The sequence below is a fragment of the Gobio gobio genome (assembly GCF_949357685.1).
Source record: "Gobio gobio genome assembly, chromosome: 25".
In the NCBI taxonomy this organism is placed as follows: Eukaryota; Metazoa; Chordata; class Actinopteri; order Cypriniformes; family Gobionidae; genus Gobio; species Gobio gobio.
The window spans coordinates 19269979-19296576 of NC_137121.1; the positions used below are offsets into that span (position 1 = coordinate 19269979).

The 26598-nt window shown below is 37.7% G+C and overlaps 1 protein-coding gene across 1 annotated transcript; it reads right to left on the minus strand.

The window, feature by feature from the left end:
- Positions 1 to 65: 65 nt before the first annotated feature.
- On the minus strand, positions 66 to 26598 carry atp2b1b (ATPase plasma membrane Ca2+ transporting 1b). The gene is made up of 22 exons (XM_079810029.1): positions 26556 to 26598; positions 24085 to 24181; positions 22760 to 23174; positions 18361 to 18558; positions 13899 to 14156; positions 13122 to 13247; positions 12759 to 12995; positions 11876 to 11908; positions 9954 to 10100; positions 9636 to 9850; positions 9300 to 9542; positions 8547 to 8788; positions 7804 to 8041; positions 7463 to 7642; positions 7295 to 7382; positions 7111 to 7217; positions 5217 to 5408; positions 4930 to 5143; positions 4638 to 4849; positions 4451 to 4558; positions 4140 to 4328; positions 66 to 2451 (listed from the first exon to the last, which is right to left on the minus strand). Exons 3-22 carry the CDS (start codon positions 22947 to 22949, stop codon positions 2113 to 2115), a joined length of 3756 nt encoding a protein of 1251 aa, XP_079666155.1. The 5' UTR covers positions 22950 to 23174; positions 24085 to 24181; positions 26556 to 26598; the 3' UTR covers positions 66 to 2112.

Here is a 26598-nt window from a genome sequence, read left to right on the forward strand (position 1 = left end):
ATTAATGTTCATATAAATGTGGAGTGTGTATTCTATAACCAACATCCAAATTAAAACCAATGATTAGGTTAAGCTAAATATGAATATTTTATTGTCAAAAACCATACACATACTTAACGACTTCCAAATGTAAATTAAACCACAATAACCATTTACATTTACAAAATTATATTCCATAAACAGATGGAAAAATATTCATTCCCAAAATGGGAATGAAACTACAGTGAAATAAACAAAATGATCTCCACTTCTTTCCTATTTGTTTTTTTTTTACTAATCTTATATAGTTTACATTTCCGTGACAAATCCTAAACCACATTCTGCTAAAACCATTTTTATGTCCCCACATATTACCATCACAATATTTCATACAACAGCATCTCGACTGAAACTGTTGTGTGATTGTGTGATGTGCTTGAGCCCTCATCTGTAGTTTAAGGAGGTGGAGTGGACCAAAGCTGATAAAAACACTCTAAACAGAAAATACACGGTTACATTTTTAGCACAGCCTTCCTGAACCACCACATGTACCTTACTTAATTTTTATTTGATCAAATAAAGAAATTGAATTCCCTTAATGACACCTCGAATGTGTCATTTTTGTGAGTACAGTTACTTTTCATGAAATAAGAGACTCAAAATGAAATTAAAGGTAGGGCAGGCAATTTTTTTCATAACACTTTTTTGTTATTCTGGTTGAAACTCTCTTCACACCCTGTTAGCAACCAATAATAGAAGTGGTCAAAATATAAAAAATTTACATATATCCTCTGTGGAAGTCTCAGGACCAAAAAATCGGTCCGAATACAATCCTACCTGCCTGTCAACATATGTATTTCCATACCTCCGCGGTCCGCGCACCCTGCTCGTGCAGACATCACACGTCATCAGCGCATCCCGTAAGGCTATGCAGAGTTGTAGATAGACAGTCACCGAGTACCAAAATGGGCTGCGTTCACGGCATGTCATAACCGTAATTATGAGATGGCAACCTCTGACTGAGCGCTTGGGTTGAATTCGTTCTAATCCTAAACGGAGAACTTGTTTGTATATGTATTCTCCTTTACTATTTCTCTCAAAAATGATGATTGTGTTGGTAAGTACTCTGTGTATCCTTAAATTCTTTTTACAACACCAGCAAAGATCCACAATACTTCTACTTCTTCCAGTGTGCGTGCAGTTGAGTTCTGTTGACAGCTATGCGTCGCTCCATTGCTATGATTGGTTGTAGGTCTATCCAATTGAGTGCAGAGGCATTTTCTTTCCTGGTTTGGTTGAAACACGCCTCATAATCACAGCCCAACGGAGCAGTATCAGACTCATATTCTGACTAGAATTGAGTATGACGACGTCAGGCTAAAATGTATGTGTTTCTGTCATCAACACTATCAACGCTGAACAGAATCTGCAGCAGTCAGGCAGTACAAGCATTCATTATAATTAGAATGTCATGTCCTTTGAGACATGAGGCAATTTAACACAATTTGATGCTTTGCAGACTCTGCTCTGGCTGTGCGCATTCATGTGTTTTGAAGGAGGTGTGGCTTTGTAGAAGCTGTGAAGGGAGGGTGGGATCTAATGCTTTCAAAGCTAGTTTGCTATTGCTAGCCTCTCTGAAATTGCCTACCCTACATTTAAATGTCCTGTCGTACACCTTTAAAAATGTTGAGGCATTGCATCTTTTCCCATTTAATTTACATCTTCTAGCTTTCTAAAAATCAAAACCTATTTAGAGGCAAATAGTGCACCTTCAAAAAGTTTTTGTGCTCACAAATCAACAGAGCAGTGAATCTTTTTTCATCCAAAATAAGAAAGTGTCCAAAAACTTCTAAAAATGTTTTAACTGAAATATGAACAGCCATATATCAAAATATTTAAGTGAACAAAATATTAATTTGAACATTTGAGCAACACTGTTCATTCCCAAACCGTACACTTTCCAGGTGTGCAGATAAAATAAAAAAGAATGAAACAGACCCCCTATGAAATAAATAAAAAACAAAAAAACAAGTTTTGCTACTTTTCCAGTTCACTATCAAAGGCCCAGAAGCCCTGGTCCTGTCCTTAATGTGCACTCGGTTGTTGGCGTGGTCTGATGTAGGTGGTACTGGATTAGAGAGAGGTCTCCAGACTGTGTAGGGGGCTTCCAGGAGTTGGAGGAAGGATAGTTTTTGTTAGATCTTTGTGGTGATGGTAGCCCCTGTTGTCGATTGCATTATTGTTCTGATTAGGGGAGGATAAAACTGGAGGCAGAGGGGTAGGAACAGTGTTGCGTTTAGTAGGTGCGTCCTCCTCAGGGTCGGTGTCGTCGATGAGGGGGATGGCTGGCTCTGAATCCATGATACGGAACTCTGGGTGGCTCATGAAGTTGTGAATGGAGCTCCGAGACTCCGGCGTCTCCAGGCCATCGTAAGGGGACATGGAATCCCGGAAAGCATTAATCACACGGATCTGAAGAAAAAGCACCAAAACCAAATGAAAATCAGAGGTCAGTGAACTCGAAGAGTGAAACAACATATAACCTTCCACCACCACCAACAACAACCTCCCCAATTGGGTGTTTCTTCAACCAACATGAAGTTGGTAAGATTTTTTTCCTATTTTTGAAAGAAGTCTCTTATGCTCACCAAGGTTGCATTTATTTCATCAAAAATACAATAAAAAATAACCGATTTGTTCTATTTTAAAATGTGATTATTTCTGTGATGGCAAAGCTGAATTTTCAGCATGGTTACTCCAGTCTTCAATGTCACATGATCCTTCAGAAATCATTCTAATATGTGACTCGTACATGCGATTGCCAGACAGAGAAGCGTGATTCGTCACTCCAGAGAACACGTCTCCACAGCTCTAGAGTACAATGGTGGTGTGCTTTACACCACTGCATCCGACGCTTTGCATTGCACTTGGTGATGTAAGGCTTGGATGCAGCTGCTTGGCCATGGAAACCCATTCCATGAAGCTCTCTACGCACTGTTCTTGAGCTAATCTGAAGGCCACACAAAGTTTTGAGGTCTGTAGCTATTGACTCTGCAGAAAGCTGCACACTGCACCTTAGCATGCGCTGACCCCGCTCTGTGTTTTTACGTGTTTTTAGTTGCTGTTGTTCCCAATTGCTCCCACTTTGTTATAATACCACTTATAGTTGACTGTGGAATATTTAGTAGTATTTAGTATTTATAAGTATTTAGTACTTATTGCTTAGTACTAAATACTAGTATAAGTATTTAGTACTTATCGCACAGGTGGCAACCTATCACAGTTCCACACTGGAATTCACTGAGCTCCTGAGAGCGACCCATTCTTTCACAAATGTTTGTAGAATAGGTCCCCTTTAAACATTTTTGTAATAAAATGGAAAATTCCTTTGTCTTACTAAGGGTAATTTCAAAGCTAGCATTTTATTTGTCTTGAAAACACAATTAAATATTTTCATATTTTGTACATAATTTGGCAATTACAGCTTGATTGGCAATGACGAACAACAGTCTCTCACTGACACTGTTGAGTTTATAACACAATGAAACTTAAAAAAAAAAAAAACTATTAGGGGAACAGTTGTGCAGTGTGGTTGAATTTGTGAATTTTGTGGGGTTTTTTACTTTTTGAAAAAATTATTTTCACAAATGTTTTGCTATTTTAGATTATAGGTCTTTAACTTAATAATTTTTATAATGGATTTTATATTTTAAGATTGAGAGTCTTGGACTGGGATAAAAACAAAATCTATGCACAGAAGGCATCTGAAAAGTAGCATAAGACCCCAATTACACAGAAAGCGTTTTTCAGGTTCGAAAACGCGAGGCGCACTGCACTGCCTGCTAGGGCAGCCTGCTAGGGCACTGCTCGGAACCCCCCAAATCAGCTGTCCTCTCAGTCTCATCAAGGTAACGGTCACCACAACGGAAGGCCCGCCTCTCCATTCATTCGATTGGACAATAAAAAAATAAAAAACGCGATGACATTGGGCGCTTTTCCACTCAGAGTTGAATTTTTTTCAACTTCAGGCACTCTGAGCGCTCCTTCTAAAAATCTGTTAGCTTTAATACAAATCAAATCCTGGGATGTAAAAATGCCTTGAAGAAACATCCAAATATTAATAAAAAAACAATCAACGATGAAAACTTCACATTCAGTACCTGTGTCTGAATTCTGTTGAGACCCCTACACCACAAAACCTGCCCCCTTCTCATCTCCATTTCAGCATGGTCGATTTCATCCAGGTCTTCCATCTCCTCCAGCTCATCCTCAGGGATCTCCTCCTTCTGAGTGCCATGACCTGCTGTCATCAGGAACTTCAGGCGACTTGTGGGGATGGTGGTAATAAACTGTGGGTCAGAGGGGTTTGGGTGAGGAATAGTGCATCATATCAAAATTCAGAGTTGTTGTATAGTAACTGATAGTTTCTTTAAAAAAGTCAGCAGGAGTTTAAATGCTTTAAAAGGCCTACCTGCCCCCAGAGAAGAGAGCCAAAACCAATGAAGACACACCACATCCACTGCTCAACAGAGAGACCTACACAGCTAAAAGGCTTCCCTCCAAACTGCACGATTACAATCTAAAAAAACAAAACCATGTTGGAATTCATAACATTTCTTGATAATTGATGCAAGCTTATGATTTAAAAAGCGACGTACCTGGATAACTAAGGTCCCGAATACGATGGTGCAGAAGATCATGTTTTTGAAGATGCCCTCAAAAACGTTTCTCTCTCCGTGGATCTTTCGAGCATTAATCTCGTTGAAGATCTGCATCATCACAAAGGTGTTGAAGACGATGGTGTAGTGCTCTGAAGGAGGAGCGTGAAGAGGAGCGTTCCTTCCACTGTCAATGTCAAAGATCTGCTCACCTGTGAGAAAGGTAAAGTCATAGATATATTAGTTGGTTTACTCCGATTGATTGCTCTAAATATTTAGGGATGATGCTCACCGGCAAACAGCAATGTGAAGATGATGGTTAGCTGATATACAGCATGTCCGAGGATGTTCTTCATCATGGTGCGGGAAATAAGGGGCTTGTTGCGGCCGTACGGTTTGCGCAACAGTAAAGCCTCAGTGGGAGGCTCCGTCGCTAGAGCTAGTGATGCAAACGTGTCCATGATTAAATTCACCCACAGCATCTGTACAGCTTTGAGAGGGGAGTCCTGTGTACAAAAAGCAGAAAGTTTAAGGGAAAGAAGATAGATAGACAGAAGAAAGAAGAAACAGTACTCTGACCTGTGTAATACAGGCTCCAGTGAACGCCACAATGACAGCCACCACGTTAACGGTCAGCTGAAACTGAAGGAACTTGGAGATACTGTCATAGACATTCCTCCCCCACATCACTGCCTTCACAATGCTGCTGAAGTTATCATCTGTCAGGATAATGTCTGATGCTTCTTTGGCCACATCTGTACCAGCAATGCCCTAAAAATGACACATCATTGTCAAAATTTATTCATTCACTCAACATTCTTTCAATATTCAACATCCATTCCATTTTCCATCGAAGTATGTCCACAGTAAATGTGCAGACTCATTGCTCATAAAAATTTTGCTGGCAAAATTCAGTCATTTCATTGGTGATCTGTCACAGGGAGTTTTGGTGTTGGTTCATGTTTCATGTTTTTAGTTTATCATGTTCACTGTTATGTTTCAGAATGTGTCATGTTCACTGTCTTGTTTCCTGGTCTTGTCATGTGATTCCCATGCCCTCATGTGATCTTGTCATGTTCTGTCATTGGTTCATTGTTTAATCACTGATCACAGTGTCTGATCACTTGTCTTGTCATTAGTCTCTGTGTATTTTAGCCCTCAAGTTTGCCGTGTGTCTTTGTCTGATATTGAATGTGTAACCATTGCTGGTGAGTTTCTGTTGTCAAGTCAAGTTTATGCCAAGCCATGTCTTTGTTCCATGTTTCGAATTTATAAAAACTGCACTTGGGTTCAGCAACTTGCCTCTCCAGGGGAAAAGTTTCACAAGAGGCCGAAAAAGTTCCCCACACAGATTTAGTTCATGTTTAAGTTGGTCAGAAAACTTTGAAAGTGGCTTCTGTGCGAGCGGTTCTTCATGCATCGCTACACTATTGAAAATGGATAAGAGCTTTTTTTTGCCCAAGAAATTTTAGTCTAATTTTTGCTAATGTGACCACACATAAGATACAGAAAGCTAAAATAAAATGTAAATAAAATATAAAATAAAAATATTTATTATAAATATAACTAACTTCCATAAGGAATTTTCATTTGTGATAATTAGTGCTGTCAATCAATAAAAAAAAAAACTAATTAATAGCAATTTTTTTTCTGTAATTAATCGCGATTAATCCTGATAAAAAAACATAGTTGTTTTTAATATTTTTTATATTTACTCTCCAAATTAATGTAGAAACAACTTAAAGACCGTATATTTTAAATATTTGTTTAATGGCATATTTTTATGAATGAAGGCCAGTATCACTGATTCTAAAACTGCTACTGATGTCTTTATGAAATAGATTCTTTTTTTTAAACATTAATGATAGACATTCAACATTACAGTATCATTGAAAGCTATATACATTTCAACAATTATTATTCTTTAAAAAAATTACAACTTTTAATTTAAGTGAACTTAAAACAATCTTCACATAAACCCATTATAATAAATTTCATAAATATATGTTGCCTTCCTACCTGTCTTACAGGTCAATATACAGAAATTTAATAAAATTATCAAACAGTCTGCACTGCATTAATCCTCATTAAAGCTAAAATGTTCTCTGTTACCTTTGTTCTTTGATTAACATTAATGACAAACATCACAGCAACTGCTTTTTTAGGCTGCTGTCACTTTAAGATCTGCCACTGCTGAACATGAAGCGGATCTGACGTGCTGTCACGCCTATCTCAAAGAGAACTTGATACTGTCGCGCTGTCTATAGCACGACTCTTTTGTCTTGTCGTGCTTGAATGGTTTAAAAGCATTTGCATTAATTAGAGCGTGATCATATGATGTAACGTTAAATATTTTAACTCATTGTTTTTTATTGTTTCATCTTTCATTTGTCATAACTTCAATATTCCTTTAAAATTGTTAGGTGTGTTACAGTGATGTGCTGGTAAGTTGTCTAAATCGGAAAAATCCTACCATTGCAAATCCGACATCAGCTTTTTTTAGTGCAGGCCCATCGTTGGTTCCGTCTCCAGTGACAGCAACTACCTGTCTCTGCTCAAGGACTGTGCTATCGATTATACCTTGAAGAAACAGCAAAACATTTCAAATGCAGTAAGACTGTAATATGTACAAAAAAGTCCTGTTTAAAATTGATTACCTTTAACCAATGTATGCTTATCAGTTGGAGAAGATCTTGCAAGTACGCGCAGTTTGGGCCAGACCTTGTCCAGGCGCTCCTGCTCAATCTGAAAAGACGATGAGACCTTTAATATTAACCGTTTATTTGAATGAAAAATGATCAAGAACTTTTTTTTGACCACCTCACCTCTCCCAGTTCATTGCGTATCCGCCTGTTAAACTCTTTGCCATCAAGGCACAAGAAGTCGTCACCGGTATGGAGAATGCCACACTTGCTAGCGATAGCTCGAGCGGTGTTAATGTTGTCTCCTGTGACCATGCGCACAGTGATACCTGCTCTCTGGCACTTCTTAATAGCATCGGGGACCTGTGGAGATTATACCGCCCAGGGTTTAGGTGTCAACAAACACATGCTGACTTACAGTAATGAGCACTTCAGCACATCTTTGATTTGTTTTAACTAACAAATGCACATTTTCCATGTACGAAAGGGGATGGAATAGGATTAAAGTTCATGTGAGCAATTACCTCCGGCCGAACAGGATCCTCAATGCCCACCACACAAATGCAGGTGAGTCCAGTCAGAATATCTGTCTCATTATCCCAATCAGGCTCCCCGTCTGAAACAGGGAAGTCCCTGTAGGCGAGGCAGATGGTCCTCAAGCCCTCAGAGGCCATAGGCTCAATCACCTGATTCACCATGTTATCCCGATCAATGGGCTTGAAGACTCTGGCATCGCCATTGGTTGACAGGACTTTACAACACCTGGGGAAATATTAAAGATTATATTTTGTAAGTTAATGATACAAGTACGTAGTCTCGCATTCAAAGCAATTAGTATGACTAAGCATTTGTAACATTATAAATGTATTTACCATAATTTTTGATCCATTTATTGCATTCTAGGTAAATAGAAGTGTCGATTTCTTTCAAAAACATGAAAATGTCTAAAACCGCATTCACATTTACTGCTTGGCGAAATTTAGCAGGCGAAGAAATCTCTCCAAGATGGCCGTACTAAAATTTGACATAAACTAACATAAAATTTCACTAACAGTTTGGTAATGTGACTGTGCCTTTAGTGTTTCCAAACTATTAAATCCTCTCGTTCAGGAAAACTGGACCAAACTGGACTACACAGATCCTTGTCCAATCAAATGATCTATCGAATGAGAATTTCCCTCCCCCTAATAATACCACCTGTTACCATCTAGCAAGTAGCAAATAATCTCAAAATCGTTCTCATCTAAAATATTAAAAGTGTACTTACTTCTTCAGGAGGATTTCTGATGCTCCTTTGCTGTACATACGGTAACTTCCATCTGAATTTTTGAGGACAGTACTCATGGATTTCCTGACTGAGTTAAATGTGTATACTTTGTACAGTTTTTCCTCAGGATATTCACAGCGAATGGCTTGGTAATCTTTCCGTAAATCAGTGGTAAACCCTAGCAAGGCACATTCAGTTTTGTTCCCAACTTGTCGCGGCAGACCACCCTCTTTCTCAGCAGTCTAGACAGAAAAAAAGGATTTATAACAATCATGAAAACAAGAGCTAAAAATCATATAAATGATGAAAATAAAAGTTTTAATATAGTGTGGTCCAAAAGTCTGAAAACACATTGATTTATCTTTAAATAAATACTATCTTATATATTTATATATATTATATTAAATTATATATACATATATATTTTTTTAAATAATATTTTATACTATATTATATTTAATTTATTATACAAATTTATTTGTGACATTGATTATTTTACAGAAACTTGTGGAGTTCACGCAGCTTGTGTGTTAGTGCCATTAAATCAAAACGGGGCATAATTAAAGTCAATACAATTTTTATACTGAGTGATAATATCATTTGTAGTGAAAAAAATATGCAAATTAGTGGCATTTTCTCCTATGGTCACATTTTTAGAACCCACTGTGTATTTAAAAGTATTTTGATGATAGTTGCAGAACTTTGAAAACTCTCCCACACAAACACAGATTCATGCAAAATATTGTTTCTTACCATTATTTTTGAAGTATACGCACAATTAACACTGATGCCTGTGATAAGCAGATTTATGATGTTGCCAGGAATCATATCAGGTTCTGGGACCTTCCTGTAGTGTTTGTCTCCAATATACACTTGAACCACTGTCATTCTGTTCATGGTAAGGGTGCCCGTTTTATCAGAGCAAATCGCAGTGGCATTGCCCATTGTTTCGCAAGCGTCCAGATGTCTCACCAGGTTGTTGTCCTTCATCATTTTCTACAGGGAATGACATAGATGACTTTACTACACTACGTACCTTTTATATGTAGAGGTTTGCCATTGAAGTTCTGCAAAACATGAACCACATACTTTTACAGAATAGGCCAAGGAGATGGTGACAGCAAGGGGTAAACCCTCAGGCACAGCAACAACCAGCACAGTGACACCGATGATGAAGAACTTGACAAAGAACTGGATGTAGATGGGAGTGCAGTCTTTGATCCACGGAAGCCCCTGGATCCAGAAAGTGTCCACCAAAAACAACACTATAAGAATGAGGACTGTGATGGCCGACATGAAGAGACCTGGCAAAAAAAAAAAACACATCACCTCTCTATGAGTTTTGAAACAAGGCATTATATAAATTGGACCAAAAAGAATCTTTGTATCTTGCAAAGTTTTTTTTACCTGCTTTCCCAATTTGTACGGCTAGTTTAGTAAGCTTCCCTTGAAGTACCGATTTCTCTTTCTTTGGCATCTTGGTTTTTTTCTGCTCTTCTTCTGTTCCATCATCACTGTTGAGGGGCTCCATCTCCACTGTGCCTCCATCCTTCTCTGAATGAGGCAGAAACCAAAGAGTGATGTTTAAAACTATGCTATCTCTATGCAAGTGCAAGTATCGAACTGTTACTGAACTAAAATGATTTGTCATTTTTCAACTTTTATTGAAGTAAAAATTACTGGACCCGAATACATTGCATTACGAAATACAAATTCTATGAAATAGCATCTTAATGTAATAACTGCATGTTCACTTTTTACAGTGTTTATTAACTTTTCTATTTGAATATTTTTTTTTAAATTTAATTTATACCTGTCATGGCAAGGCTGAATTTTCAGCATAATTACCCCAGTCTTCAGTGTCACACGATCCTTCAGAAATCATTCTAATATGCTGATTTGTTGCTCAAGAAACATTTGTTATTATTATCAATGTTGAATACAGTTGTTCTGCTTAAAGTATAGTTCACCCAAAAATGGAAATAATCCCATAATTTACTCACCCTCAAGCCATCCTAGGTGCATATGACATTCTTCTTTCAGACAAATACAGTCAGAGTTATATAAAAAAATGTCCTGGCTCTTCCAAGCTTTACAATGGCAGTAAATAGGAGCCCAAAATTTGAAGACTAAAAAAGCGCATCCATCCACTATAAAAGTATCCCATACGTCTCCAGAGGGGTTAATAAAGGCCTTCTGAAGTGAATCGATGGGTTTGTGTCAGAAAAAATCCATATTTAAAACTTTATAAAGTAAAATATCTAACTTCCAGCGGACCACCTTCTGTATTCAACTTATGAAAAAAGTGTAATGCCTCTCACAGTTCAAAACACTTACACTATGTCTGAAGTCATCATCGTGCCAGTTACGCTTTTTTCATAAGATGAATATAGAAGGCGGAATGCTGGAAGCTAGTTATTTTACTTTATAACATGTTAAATATGGATATTTTTCTTACTAAAACTCATCTATTCACTTCAGAAGGCCTTTATTAACCCCTGGAGCTGTGTGGATTACTTTTAAAATGGATGGATGCACTTCTTTGGGCTTCAAATTTGGGGCTGCAATTTACTGCCATTATAAAGCTTGGAAGAGCCAGGACATATTTTAATATACCTCCGATTGCTTTCGTCTGAAAGAAGAATGTCATATACACCTAGGACGGCTTGAGGGAGAGTAAATCATGGGGTAATTTTCATTTCTGAAACTATCCCTTTAACATCTTTGTGGAAACTGTGACACATTGTTTACTGTGGAGATCTACAGTATGTGTCTGCCTTTATGTGTTTATATTTGGACACGAAGAAAAAGTAGAGCTGTACGGCCAAAGGCCCTAATCTTCTTACTGCTAATCAAATCAGTCTTCTTACTGCAAAAGAGCAACTACTGACTGAACTATGTCACTGACTGCTACTTCCTGTAGCTAATATTCCTGTAGTGGTTCTCAACTGGTTTTGTCATACAAAAGTAACAAAAATGTCCTTAATATCAAACATTAAAACTTGTTAATATTATCACTGCATAGGCCCAGCAAAATGACTTTGTGACAATGAGGTCACGTCATTGATCTAATTTGACAAGATTTATCCAAGTGGCAGATTTGCACCCAAAAAAACCCTGTTTCATTGGTTTGATTGATCAACAACAAAAGATATAGGAAGCAATGCCTGATTAAATGTTTAGTCACATTTTATTTTTTGCATTTAGCAGTGTTTTTCCCTGTTGTTAAACTCCACAACCCATCAGAACAGAACAGACCACCAGTTGAGAACCACTGATCTAAAGGAAATGCTATGATATACGACTACAGCATATCTGTTGATACACACCTTTCTTTTTATCTGTTGCATCTGGCTTTTTGTCTGTTGAAAAGTGAGATGGATCACATATTTGTGATATTTATAGATACAGATCATTTGGAGATGATATGAGATTTTAGTCATGTATGTTTAATCCTCCTCCTCTCGGGTCTTTTTGACCCGAAACTCCTTTTGAAATTTTTGACCACGAACACACAAAAAAATGATTGGAGTTTATGTGGTTATAAAAAATAGTAACAAATCCTTCCCTCGCGGGTCAGTTTGACCCCCTTAGGAATGGAATGCGAGGAAATCTTTAGTAAAAAAAAATGCTCAAAATTAAAAATGCTGAAACTTTACAATTTAAAAAAAAATAATATCTACATGTGTATCTGAATGCATACTGAAGAGATAAAGAACTGACTCGAGAACTGACTTTAGGACCCAGCAGAACAGCTCATTTGATCCATATAAAGCTATAAGGCCATCAAAAGTCATTCAATATTTTTTTTTCTACAAGAGGTCGGCAGAGACACCCAAATTGACCCAATGTGAGGTATTTTGAGCTGGTTATTGCATGTATTGGAGTTATTTTTAATTTAATTTGAAAGAATGTGAAGAATGTGCTTAAATTATATTATTTATTTATCAAATCTAGTCATTTAAATGTAAATAAAAAAATAAAAATAATAATCTCCCAAAAAATTGCTTTAAAAAATAGAAAAAGAAATGATATAAGTTTTCTGGACAAAAAAAAAAGTTATAATTAATCAAAAAAAGTTAAAAGTATAATGACCCACTAGAGGATTGCGAGGGAGGGATAAAGGTTAAAATTATGTATCTACACAGTTCCTGGCCAAAATGACTCATTATTTTGGAAATGTATTTCAGAAACTCATCTTGACCAACATACTTTTCTTTTTTTCTTTCTCCTTCTTCTTCCTCTCTTTTTCTTTCTTTTTCTCCTCCTTCTCCCTCTTTTTCTCCTCCTTCTCCCTCCTTTTCCTCTCCTTCTCTTCTTTTTTCTCCTCATCGTCATCATCATCATCATCATCTCCGCCTCCGAGCAGAGTGAAGATGATTCCCGTCTGAGAGTTCACCCCGACAGCAGTGACCAGAACTTTTCCGGAGCCCTCCATCACATGCGTGCCTGAGCAAACAGGGTAAAAATGGTCATGTAACCAGGTATCTAAGTATTGCAATGGCAAAACTGCATCAGTCTTGACCTTTTTGAGTTTTACGATTCTTGTCACTTCAAGAAAAGCAGAGGAAAAACCTGAAAGAAGCATGGGGTCTTTGTCCAGAGTTTTTTTTACATGGTCTGACTCTCCAGTGAGGGAGCTCTCATCAATTTTTAGATCGTTGCCTTGGATTAGTACACCATCAGCAGGAAGGAGGTCACCTGCAAGCAGAAAGGACAGATGGTGTTGTCTGAGACACAACAGACAGATGTTTGCATTGCAAGCCAAGAGAGGTTTTAATCGAGCAAGGTCAATACCAACCAAAAAACAAGAACAGAAAACAGACTAATGCAAAAAATCTGTATTTTAAATACTTTAAAATTACTTTTTAAAGGAATAGTTCATCCAAAAAAGATGATTTTGTCTTTTTGTCATCCTCATGTTGTTCCAAACAGTATGCAGCTTTTTTTTTTCTTCAAACGGTGCTTTTCCATACAACAACAGTTCATACCATCATTATTAAGCTCAAAAAAGGCCCATAAAAGAACCACAAAAATAATTCATAAAAAAACAGACTCTGTGCGGTCTGTGCGCAAATCAAACCAAAATTGAAGTCATTTACTGATGATAATCTTGACTTCCCTTGAATCATCCATCTAGCACTTTTAACATGTCCTTTTTTTGAAGCTTGACAGATATGGTGATCATAAACTGTTACTCTATGGCAAGAGCTGTATAACCACACACAACATTTTTTAATCTAACAGCGTATGAGTTTAAAGCAACACAATGGTTGAGTAAATAATGACTCGATCTTAATTGTCCAATATACTAAAAAGAGTTTTGAATCTCAAGGGAGACCATCATTTTACCATATTTTACTTGTGCGATGTCTCCAACCACAATCTCAGATACAGGAATCTGAATGACTTGACCGCCTCGGAGCACAGTAAACCTCTGTTCTTGTTCGATGCGGCTCTGCAGTCCACGGAATTGTTTTTCTTTGCTCCAGTCGTTGAAAGCCGTGACAAGAACCACACAAACGACGGACAAGAGGATGGCAGCACCCTCAATCCAGCCCGCATCTGCCTCACCTTCGTCCTCAGCTCCTCCAGCCGCCCTACCACAGTCTGCACCAATGTGAAAGAAACTGTAAGAAATAGCTACTATGGCAACCAGAAATATGTATATGCACACAACCTTTCAAATGGTTGGGGTCAGCAAGATTTGTTTGCAATAAAATAATAGTTTTATTCAGCAGAACTTAAATTCAGTTGTGACAGTTAAGACTGTTATAATGTTACAAAAGATTTATTGATCAAATAAAGGCTAATAATAAAGCCAATCAGCATATCAGAATGATTTCTGAAGGATCATGTGACAATGTAAAATAAAAATTATCCCATAATTTACTCAGGTGTATTCTTTTTTCAGATGAATACAATTGGATTTATATTAGAAAATGTCCTGGCTCTTCCAAGCTTTATAATGGCAGTGAATGGCAGCCCAACATTTGATGCCCAAAAAGTGCATCCATCCATTATAAAAGTAACCCATATGGCTCTGGGGGTTAAAGGATTAGTTCCCTTCAAAATAAAAAAATGTCCTGATAATTTACTCACCCCCATCTCATCCAAGGTGTTTGTGTCTTTCTTTCTTCAGTCGAAAAGAAACTAAGTTTTTTGAGGAAAACATTCCAGGAATTTTCTCCACATAATGCACTTCTATGGCAACCAACGGGTTGAAGGTCCAAATCAATGCAGTTTCAAATGGTTTCGAAGGGCTTGATGCGCTTTGTAAACACAGGGGAGGTACTTCTCCTCACATCTAGCGTGACCTTTCCAACGTGATTACGTAATCCGCGGAGGGCCGCAGAGCAGTGCAAAATGAGCAATTTAGGTTAAAAAGTATTTTTTGTTGAAAATTATCGTTTTGCTAAATAAAGCCGCGTTTCCACCGCAGGAACTTTACCCCGGAACCAGGAACTTTGGGGGGGAACTCGGTGTGTTTCGACCGCAGGAACCAGGGTCTAAATGAAGTTCCGGGTAAATATTTCCCCCTCCAAACGGCCCTGCTTGCGAGGTGGTACTTTTGAAAAGTTCGCGAACTTTCGGGGGTGGGACTTGGGCGCTGAAGATGCTGATTGGTTGAGCATTTTTTTTTCCACCGCCATATTTACAAGTCTTTTGCGAGGTGGGTTTCGTGGGTTCTGCGTTCAGTAAATATTTTCTTTGCAACAATGGAGTTCAACAAAAAATTCGACCGATGGACCGACGACGAGGCTCAGGCTTTATTGAGCATATAAGCGGAGGAGGACATCCAGCGGGAACTGGAAACGGCGACCCGCAATGGAAAGGTATCGTTACCTGAAGATATCGACTCGGTTCCAGTCACACTGGAAAACAGTGCAGAGAGAAGTTGAAGAAATTAAGTCAAGATTACAAGAAATTAAAGGATAACAACCGGAGCGGTTCCGACCGGCGTATTGTTGGGACACAGACCGTCCTTTTCTGGTACAGCGGTAACGAAAGACTCGGCTAGTGCGTTGTTGGAAACCATCCAGGAATCCGAGTGGGTTGAAGGTAAATATCTCATCTTGGTATCATCTATTAAACTCGTTGCAGTGTTTAAACACGTTGCAGTAACTTTTTTCAACGTGCTTTTCCAGGTGTAACGAGTGGCCCTGATGAATTGCAGGCAACGGAGACCAGCGTGTTTTCCCCCGCGGTCACCAGTACGTTAACCCCGTGTCTCCTGCCGAAACACACACACGCAGAGGTATAAAGCTGACAAAAATGTGTATATATTTAAAAACTGATGTGTAATCCTTAATGGTTTTGAGTAGTTTTGTTGTTTTTAATTGTAAACTTAAATTGCCCATGATAAAAATGGCACACTGGGCATTGTTCAAGCTGGGCAAACAATTGTTCATTATTTGTAGTGAAAACACTTTAAATAATTAATTGATGGTTTCTATTGTTTCATGGTTGCCTTGTGTATTAATTTCCATGTGTTTCAGTGCAATTTTTCTACTTAGAGAAAAGGAAAAGGGACTGTGACTTTCTTGATGCACTGAGGGACATGGAGGATGCTAACCGGGACTTTTTGTCATGTGACTCATGTGACTTTTTTTTTTTGTGAATGTTAAGAGATGTTATTGTGATAAAAAATAAAATACTTGCAGTCTAGTACCTAATCTTTCAACCGCTTAATTCAGTCTATTGTTTTCATTCAATTAACTTTTCACACATCTGTCATGAATGACTGAAACCTCATTATCCTTTTATAGAAAATATTTTGTTTTGGAATTGAGCTATTACAACACATTCAGATTTTGGATTGCCCATCATCCCATTTTGCATTAAAATGGTCAAAGCAGGTGAAAGTGCACGTTTAAATAAGCAGTGTTGGTAATGTGTATGCAAAAGCAGCGCTGCTTGCATCTCCTCCACTTGTTATTGTTGCAGACTGTATCGCGCAAAAGTGATTCATGTCCGTCGGTGACTGGGAGAAGCAGTCGCGCGCATTGCCACGTCACCGGACTAATTTGCCTAATCTCCCCGGTACTTTAGACCGCGGTGGAAACGCAGATTGTAGCAGGTCTGGGGGAGAAAAAGTTCCTGGGAACAAAGTTCCTGGTACAAATAGTTCCGGGTAATTTCGGTGGAAACGCGGCTTAAGACCCTATTCCTCGTCTGGAAACGTGCAGAGCTTCTAAAATCATTCAAAGCGCTTTGAAACTGCATCGATTTGGACCTTCAACCCGTTGGTTGCCAGAGAAGTGCATTATGTGGAGAAAAATCCTGGAATGTTTTCGTCAAAAAACGTAATTTCTTTTTGACTGAATAGTAAATTATCAGGAAATTTTCATTTTGAAGGGAACTAATCCTTTAATAAAGACCAGACTGCCTTCCGTATTCATCGCCGGTTACACTTTTTGAAGTTGAATACGGAAAGCGGTCCACGGGAAGCTAGATATTTTACTTTATAACATGTTAAATATGGATATTTTTCTTACACAAGTGCATCGCTTCACTTCAGAAAGCCTTTATTAACCCCCCGGAGCCGTGTGGATTATTTTTATAATGGATAGATGCAGTTTTTAGCAGGGACATTTTTTAAATATAACTCAGATTGTATTCGTCTGAAAGAAGAATGTCATATAGACCTAGAATGGCTTGAGGGTGAGTAAATCATGGGGTGATTTTCATTTTTGGGTGATCTATCCCTTTAACAGATTATTTCAGGTACTTTAGTGCATGTGCAGTATAAGCAGGGTCCAAATTTAACATTGAGAGACTGACTCATCTTGAATGATGATGCAGCAAATGACACATTGACTTGGCAAGAAAATAATTTATACTGACACGTTTTTCCAAATAGAAATAATGCAATGTACTTGGGGCCAGATTTACTAACAGCTTGCGCCAGTACAAACTCTCTTTTGGCGTTAAAAACTACTGTCAGGATTTACTAAAAACACGCAGTGAAAAATTAGCAATGAAAAGGTGTGGACAGTTATGTTTGCGCCTAACCTCATTGCATATGCATTTGTAGGACTTTATTTCCTTTTTTGGGAGGAGTATTTAAATGAATCATGCAACATGATTTACTAAGGTTTGTGGAAGTCAATTTACTGGTATTTGCAAGATTGTTTAACGCCCTCCCAAAAAAGCATGTTTTAAACCATTCTTTGTCTGTTAGTAGATCTCACGCCCCAGATTATCTTCAGCTCTGCTTGTTTGCAAGCCTATGCGAAGTTGCACTGCTCTTGATACACTGTGTTGGTCATTGTGTAAATGATCTTGCTGAATCTGTGTCAGTAAATCACCTGCAGAACTTTTACATTAATTTGCCCTGTTTAGTAAATCTGGCCCATGGCAATTTCAAGTGTCAATTTTGCACCTTGTTTGTAAGTAAAGAATGCCCTTGAAAATCCAGCATTGCTATTCACCAATATAAGGATTGTTTTGCATGATAACACCAGAATGGGAAGCGGGAGTCCTGGTGGACCAGTTACACCAGCTCTTCTTCTTTTCTTGAGAACATAACATAAACCAGCCTGGACCAAAATGGAATTTATGCTGGATTTTTCAGCAGGGTATGCAGGATTTTACTGCTAAATTCAGAGCAGGGCTCAGGAAAAAGTATTGCTATTTTTGAAGATATTTTTTGCTAAAACCAGAAGCCCTAGTTGAGTTGAATACATAATAGCACTACGACACCTTCAGGCCATGTTACAATTTCAAATTAATTGTTATTCCAGAGTACCACTGAGCAAGAGAAACAGCGGCATATTATTCATAGCAAGCTTAAAAGCCCTATGATACTCACATTCTCTCTCGCCATCAGGAGGTTTATAGAAGGAAAGGCCTAAGGATATTATGGCTGCAACTTCCAAAATAATTAGAGTCACATCCTGCAATGCTTCCCACACCAACTGAAGGAATGTTTTGGGCTTTTTAGGTGGTATAAAATTCTTTCCAAATTCTTCTTTTCTTCTTGCAATGTCATCAGAATTACCACTTAATCCTAGACAAAGAGAAAGAGCAGAATCAAATGACTATTGCATTACTATTACAGAAAACATTATGGTATATAGATAATAAAAATATTATGCTATAAAGCTGGATTTCAAGAGCAAACAACCACAACAAATATTGTAACAATCTGATCTAAAATTGTCCACATTGTGTACGATCGCAACTGTTCATATCCGATTTGTGTCCCAAGCTGCTCTTTCGTTTTCCAGAATATCTGCATCGGTTTCAATGGTAGGTATATGCCAAAAAACAACAACCACATCATGGAGTGGTTTGCCATTCAGATGTTGTCTTTTTTACAAAAACGGCAGAAACGTAGGTGGCTGGTATGCGTGGCTTTATTCCGGGCTGTCATCTCTGTCGGTCTCAAAACATGTCACTTATACTGTCATTTTTTACTTTTCTGGGACTTTGCAACAACACAACCTTGTTTCTGCAGCGACTTTCAACATGTTTCCTATAACAACATCTGAAGTTTACATTTTACGTGGGGTGAGAAAGTCACATAAACCATGCAAAATCTGTCCAGAGCAGTCAGACTGAAAGGGATTTCCAGAATTTGAATAGTATTTCAAACCACATATGAATGTAGCTCAAAATAGACTTGTAAAAATAGCATTTCATGTGATTTTTTGCATTTCACACTTGCTAAATCTGATCGGATTTCAATGGGATATGCACAAAAATCAGATTTGAACTGACATTCTGAACGAGGATAATATGTACCGAGTTTGCAATTGTACATTTAAAAACACATTTTGAAAAATGACAGATGGATCAAGTTGAGTGAATAGTCAATCCTCAAATTTGGACTTATTCTAGTTCTAAATTGTATTGGATTTGGAGATGGTTTTTGTTTTGTTTTGTTGGATTCTGAAAAATATCAAGATTTCTACCCGCTACGCAAGCAAGAGCACAGCCTGAACACTAACACAGTGTAATCCCTCTCTTCCTTCCCTTGCTCCATTGCAAAACGCTATTCCTCTGCCCCCTCAAAGGTTTACCCACTGTTGGCAAGGGCAAAAATGAATGTAAACCCCATGGAACAGAGCAGCGGCCAGTGAGATTAGAGTGAAGCGGAGCAATGAAGAGCCTGCCTCGGTTTGAGGTGAGTGGGATTACATGAGGTAAATTGAGCCGGTCCCACCTGTCACAACTACAACTGTGTTATGGCTCATGACAAAGCTAAATATGTCAGCACAGAGCGGTAAGCCAGTGCAAATCGAACCGGAAAATATAGACGGATGACAAGATAAATCGGACTTAATAAACCAATACTCAAAGATCAAATACAAGAGAGTCTTTCAAAACAAACAGACTGTGTATTTATAATGCACATAAAATTCTTGAATAAAAGAATCACAAGAGTAGTGTGTAAACATATTTCACTGGAATTATCAAGCTTATCATGGTGTTAGACAAATGATTGGAGTTGAGTTTGCTGAAATAATATGTAGACGGATTGGTCTAAACTAGAAGCACAGAAGGAGATGAATAAAAAAGAGGAGAGTTCCAAAAAGAGGAAATGGAAAATCCAAGATGACATTTTGATAACCATGACGATTAAGTGTCATGCCAGATGCCACTTGCTAAGTAAGAAAGGCAATAATGTCCAGTGGTTAAACATCTTTTAACTGACTGACACATAATAACTGAGATTTAGCTACAAGTGATCTACGGCAGATTAATAAAACGTTTTTAAAAAAAATGTGTTATTCATTATAGCTTTGATTCCTCACCAGGGGCACTTAGAAAACAGAAATAATGACAAAAAATATCAGGGCTGTCAATAGTTTCAAATATCATTAACACTTTACAATAAGGTCCCATTGGTAAATGTTAGTTAATGCATAAACTAACATTGACTAACAATGAGCGATGCATTTGTTACAGTGTCGCTGTAAACTTTAAGTAAAAATACAAATGTTCATTGCCCATTAAATAATATTAAGAAACGATAAAACTTTTGATTTTTTATAAGATTAATAAATGTATTTTCATTGTTAGTTCATGTTAACTAATGCTAATAACTGAAGTTTGTTGGCTATTATAGTGATGTTTCCTTTTCTATGTAATGAAAACAAAATAATGTACGTAATGCATTGTGAATGCTTAATACATTTGTATTGGTTGAAAGCAGGATGGATTCTGATTGGCTGTCAATGTTTTAATCATTAATCAGCTGGAAAAAAAAAGTTCTATAAGTGATTCCAACTATATAATTTCTCTGTGCCATTATCATTACAGTTGTTATGTGGACTCTTTAGACTAGAGTAATAATCTGCTATTCTTTTTATTTGAAATGATTTTTAGAACTATATCTTTATTGTTAACTTTATAGTTATCGTTCTTGGTGTGAAAGAATTTAATATATCGGAGTAAACTACATGATTAGCAACTGACTGCATAAAGGGGTTTGTGCCTTTAACTGCCTTTTAAAGGCACAAACTTTTACCTGGAGCATGTGGATGTACCTCATTATGGGCTCCATTTTTGCTCCATCGTCCAAAGGAGATGCTGAGAGAGTCTTAAAAGCTAAAATATTGTCCTTGATGAAGCCATATGGTCCTGGATAAAAGCTAGAACGCTACGCACACAAGCAAATGGAAAAAAGATGTTTGAAACGTCTAATTGCTAATTAGTTATTTAGCTGACGCATTTATCCAAAGCGATTACAGTACACTTGTTACAGAGACAATCTTCCTGGAAGAGGTTAAATGCCTTGCTCAAGGGCGAAATGGTGAGAGGTCATCGGTCAACCCTTGTGAAGTCTGAACATTCAACCTTTGCTCACTAAATTATTTGGCTGAATGAGACCTGTGGCTCAGCAGAGCTGAAAGTTATGTTTTTTCTAGGTATGCATGATATATCGGTACCATATCGGTAACCGGACGATATTAGAGATTTTTTTAATTGATCTGTATCAGTAGCCTAGAAATCTAGACGCACCCTAGCGGCAGAAAATTAATTTTGCCGCAAGTGTAGTCTAGCAACTCTCGGTAGACCTCAGAGCTGGAAAACCCAAACTCTGGTCAGGCCAATCACAGCGTGTGAAGAGTCGGTGGGCGGGCTTAAAGGGTTAGTTCACCCAAAAATGAAAATTCTGTCATTAATTACTTACCCTCATGTCGTTCGACACCCGTCAGACCTCCGTTCATCTTCGGAACAGAAATTAAGATAATATATTTGAGCCGAATGATGATTCGGATCGCGTGTCAAACCGCCAAACTGCTGAAATTTGGCGATTCAAACCGCTGAATCAACTCAGTGATTCATAACGCTTCGAAGCTTCATGATGCTTTGTTTTGAAATCGTCATCACTATGTAAGTCGTTATTTAGGGTTTTTTTGCGCACAAAAACTATTGTCGCCGATTCATAAAGTTATTTTAGAACCACTGTAGTGAGATGGACTTTGTAACGACGTCTTTGGTAACTTTTAAGGGTCTTGAGAGTGTAGAGTACCATTGAGCCAATGGAGGACTTTCAGAGGCATCAGATTTCAACTAAAATATCTTAATTTCTGTTCCGAAGATGAACGGAGGTCTGACGGGTGTCGAACCCGTCAGAGTAATTAATGACAGAATTTTCATTTTTGGGTGAACTAACCCTTAATGACGTTTAAAACATAATGACGGAGCGGAGTTGCGGAGGTTCTTGGTGTTACAGGTAAACAAAGAAGCTGACGATCAGCGTCTTTCAAATCGGTTTTGGCCGCTACTCTGGAAGACTTGGAGTTAAGCTTTTCTTTGAGGAAAGAACAAAGAACGGCACTGAAGTCATTCGTAAGAAAGGAAGATGTATTCGGAGTTTAATCTATCAACTAACGTTAGCTCCGCCTCGGTTGGTTGTGGTGCTATCCAATCGCGTGCTGAGGGAATTTGACAGACAACCATTTATCCCGCCCCTCAGATTGAGCCCTGTCAATGGTGAGTTTCCAAACTAAACATCTTGATGTGGGTCTGGCTTGTCAGGCTACTGTATCAGTTGATATTGGATATTTAATTGTAGTCATGACAACATGTTTTTCCATTACTTTAACTCAACAAAATATTTAACCAATTGATTTTAATTTGAATTGCAGTAAATTTTCCAGTTTTCACAAAGTGGGCTTGTTTTAGTAATAATAAAAAAGAAAATATCAGTGCATATCATTGTCAATGAGTGCATTGGAAGCAATAGAAATATTTACCCTCTATTGGTGATGTTTTTAACCTGGAGCAGAGTCCTTGAACATCTCCATAGCACTCCTGAATCTTTTGTAATCCATCTGGCCCTCTGAGTTCCATGAGAGAGCGTAGCTCTTTGAGTGAGCAGCCAAACTCTCCATCATGATTGGCCTCTGCCTTGTACTTCGACCCGCGGAATGAGTTTCTGGCCATGGTCCCGCAGAAGCCAACCAAAAAACGGAGGAGAAGTGGCTTCCCCTTGGGCAAGCGGTGACAATATCCAGACTTATTTCCTTAGGGATGCAAAAATCGACTCTTCTGATGACAAACCAGGTGTAATTCGAATGCCATTTGCACTTGATTTTCAGGTGTATCTTCTCTCATCTTGGTTTGATTGGAGTCACTGAAGGTCAAATCATCATGTGCACCAAGTTACATCTAAAAACAAAAACCAAAAGCAAGGTCATTACATGCCCTATCATTCCCATGTCAGCGTTTGTGAACATTTAGCACTTGAAGCCAAATAAAATGTGATTATTTGTGTCCTGTCACAACTGCCAGATCAAGTGATGCCACTGTCAATCAACAAAGGAAGTCACTTCAAACCATGTGTCACTGTTAAAGATAATGTTGATAGGTATGCAAAGTGACAGTAGGCTTTTGTAATGACCCTTCAGTGGAAAGATCCGTTACGTCTGCTTAAAGATCGGAATGCTAAAATTAGTTCTGTTACATAAAACTGGCATCTCGTCTAGAAGAGACCTGCCAAAAACAATAGACATGACTCACAGAGACAGACAGTGGGAAATAATGTTTTAGAGAGTAAACTGAGGCAACAGATGATCAAACCAGTGTTATTTTAGTCTTATTATGGTTTTCATTAATATTTCGTAAATAGTTTAGTTAACCATAATAACTCTGGACTGAACAAACAAACAAATGAACAAAAATTTCACTGCACATCAGCAATGAAGTCTAATTATGTTAGGATTCAAAGGCTGTTTTGGAGAGACATCTAAAACCCTCTCAAAGGTCATGGACGACACAATACGTTCTGGTTATCTTGAATAAATTGACAGTTTTAAGACTTTAAAACATCTCATATTTCTTCAGACATTAAATGTTTGTTCGCAACACAACTGGAGTTTTATCTTCACTTTTTATCTGTGCCAAATAAGTCTTTTATTTCCGAACTTATAGCTAGAAGAAAACAACATAATACAACCTTGCCAATCAAACGACTGAAATAATTCAATTGCAGAAGCACCAAACTAAAACACACCGTGATAGTCGACCTGCAGTACTTCAATTCATTATCATTAAACAGATAAGAAAAGAATATACTCACAGATTTGTTTTACGTATACATTCCTGCAACAATGAGACAAATGCAGCACCTCGACCAGCCAGTCAGATGGCACTGATTCCAGAGACTGTGCGACTCGCTGTCACATACAATTACCCAAAACAACACAAAAGTCTGTATTACAAAGCGACATGCCAAAAAATCTCCTTTACTTCATCAAATTATTTGACCTTCAGTGGAGAGTCTTGAGGAGCACAGTCTCCATTAGAGGAAATGGCTTGCTGAATGATTATCTTAGGAAAGCTTCTTGCTTAATCTAATTAGTCAATCTGTGGCAGTAGTGAAGCACGGCTGCTGTATATATGGAAGAGTATGCGCTGTTGAACACAGACAAACACATTTACTCATTCTTAGATAGTACCCTCAGTTCATTCAGACTTCTGAGAAAGCCGGAAAGAGCCTGGAGCACAAGAGTTGCTCTTCTGTATTAAAAAAAAGCTTGTATTTGGTACATTTATTTGAATCACAAATAAGGAATTTCATAAAGAAGGCTGAAAGAATAGCTTGAAGGTTACTATTAGAGGTTTTATACACAATCATTTTATGTGAGGTCCAAACTGGTATTGTAATATATATAAAAAAGATTATAAAATCTTTTATAAAGAGTGTCCACACACAGTATCGTCTTTTTCAATGTGCCAAACTAAATGCTCTCAAAAATAAACGGAAAGAATGTGTCTGTGAACCTTTCTGACTGTGACAGGAAAGCTGAAAATCCATATTTATCCATGCTGTGAATGAGAAGTGTGAGTCATGCTCACATCATGCTCTGGAAGTCAGATATGGAATATTACTGTCTAGATGAAGGGAATAAGTGAGAAGTGTTAATGGATGAGCATTTGACTGGAACATCTTGTTGTTTTACAGGACTTTCGCTATATTCAGTGTTGTATATTTTTGCTGTATGACATCAAACATCACATAATACCTTGGCAGAATACTTATTTTTCCAATAGAGAAATAACTTGTGCTTTCAAATAACTCTATCATAATACACGTTGTAGCCTAGAGAGGCACAATGGCTACATGTTAGCAATGGCTCTTCCATATTTATGCTTATGTCAGGAACACGAATAACTAGTGTTTTAAATAGTCATAAAATAAACTATTTAAAGCGGATGTTTAAACGGTCGATGTTTGTCGTGCACCCAGGTAGTCTTTTGTTAACAGTTAGCTAACTTCAAGAACTTTTAAACCAAAATACTCACGGGTTTTTGCATGTGTGTGATACATGTGTAATAATAAAACGAAATAAGATGGGACGAACGTTCCCTTTCGAACGGTCAGTCGTGAGGAAACCGCTCGAGCAGATATACTGTTGCTATGGTTATCACCTCCTGTTCGCTTTAGCGTCAGCATTTTCTGTCTTTTAATGTTTTAACTTTGTGGTTACTTAAACAAAAACGTTGCTGCGTTGTACATATTGTGAGACCCCATCAACATTTTGGGTTACACTTTATTTTAAGTTGACGTAGTTACATTGTAATTACTCAAATAAGTCCTACTGAGTAATATTAATTAATAGAGTTAGGGTTCGGTTTAGGGTTAGTTACTTGTATTTACGCATGCTTTACTGTTATTACTAGTAAGTACATGTAGTAACGTGCGTCATCTTAAAATAAAGTGTTACAGCATTTTGTTGTGACTAACTACACCCTCACTGGATAAAATGTAGGCATTATGACATTCTACTTTTGACCTATAATCATGAAATGACCTGAAGACAAATCAAACATATAAAGCTCACATGGCCCCCAAAGCAGAAAGCATGATGCAAGGTAGTTATTATGATTATTAAGTCATTGTGCCATGCAAAATCCTCCTGGCGACACAAACAGCATTGCGCGCACATTAATGGGCCCATATTATGATCCCTGTGTTGCAAGGGCTTTATGAGCATGAAGTTTACTAGGAATACTAGTCGTGATTACGATCTCATTGCAATCACATTTTGACTAGAGGGCGTCCAATTTTTTTCAACCAGGAAACTATTTAAGATTATTCCGAAAGCACGTGAAGCAGCAGCAGTCACTTAATCACAGTTCTCATTTAGAAATGATTCGACTGATGCACGCGAACTCTATCAAAAATAGGCTTAAGTATCTAAAATGTATAACTGTTTTAAAATAGATTCATCTGGGGGAAGAAAAAAAAAATTCTTCCTTGCATAATGTCTGGTGGAATATTTAGAAAGAGAAGGAACAGTAATGCATTTTCATAAAGAAAATGCTGTCAGAAGGTATAAAGCAGAACATTTAGGCAAATAAGGAGGAAATTATAAAAAGCATGCAAAACGACGCGATTTCCACAAGCTAAAATATTAGAATAACTTCAAGCATAGGCTCTAATCTCTAACCACTTGATAAACATGTCATTTCCCTACAGTAACATAAGAAACAATCCTTTTAAATACTGTATAATATTGCATTTTCATTGCATACATGTGTACTCACTTTGAACTGGTGCGCGTCAGTTCCACTTGGCATCAGTAGTCTC

Bases quoted from the DNA above. Each gene is read 5' to 3' on its own strand.
- atp2b1b (XM_079810029.1), bottom strand. From the start codon at position 22,949: ATGGCCAGAAACTCATTCCGCGGGTCGAAGTACAAGGCAGAGGCCAAT. The intron at 18,559-22,759 runs GTAAATATTTCT...CTCTTTGTCTAG, and splicing joins AAAAACATCACCAATAGAGG to GATTAAGTGGTAATTCTGAT. The intron at 8,042-8,546 runs GTAAGTACACTT...ATATTTCCCCAG, and splicing joins TCAGAAATCCTCCTGAAGAA to GTGTTGTAAAGTCCTGTCAA.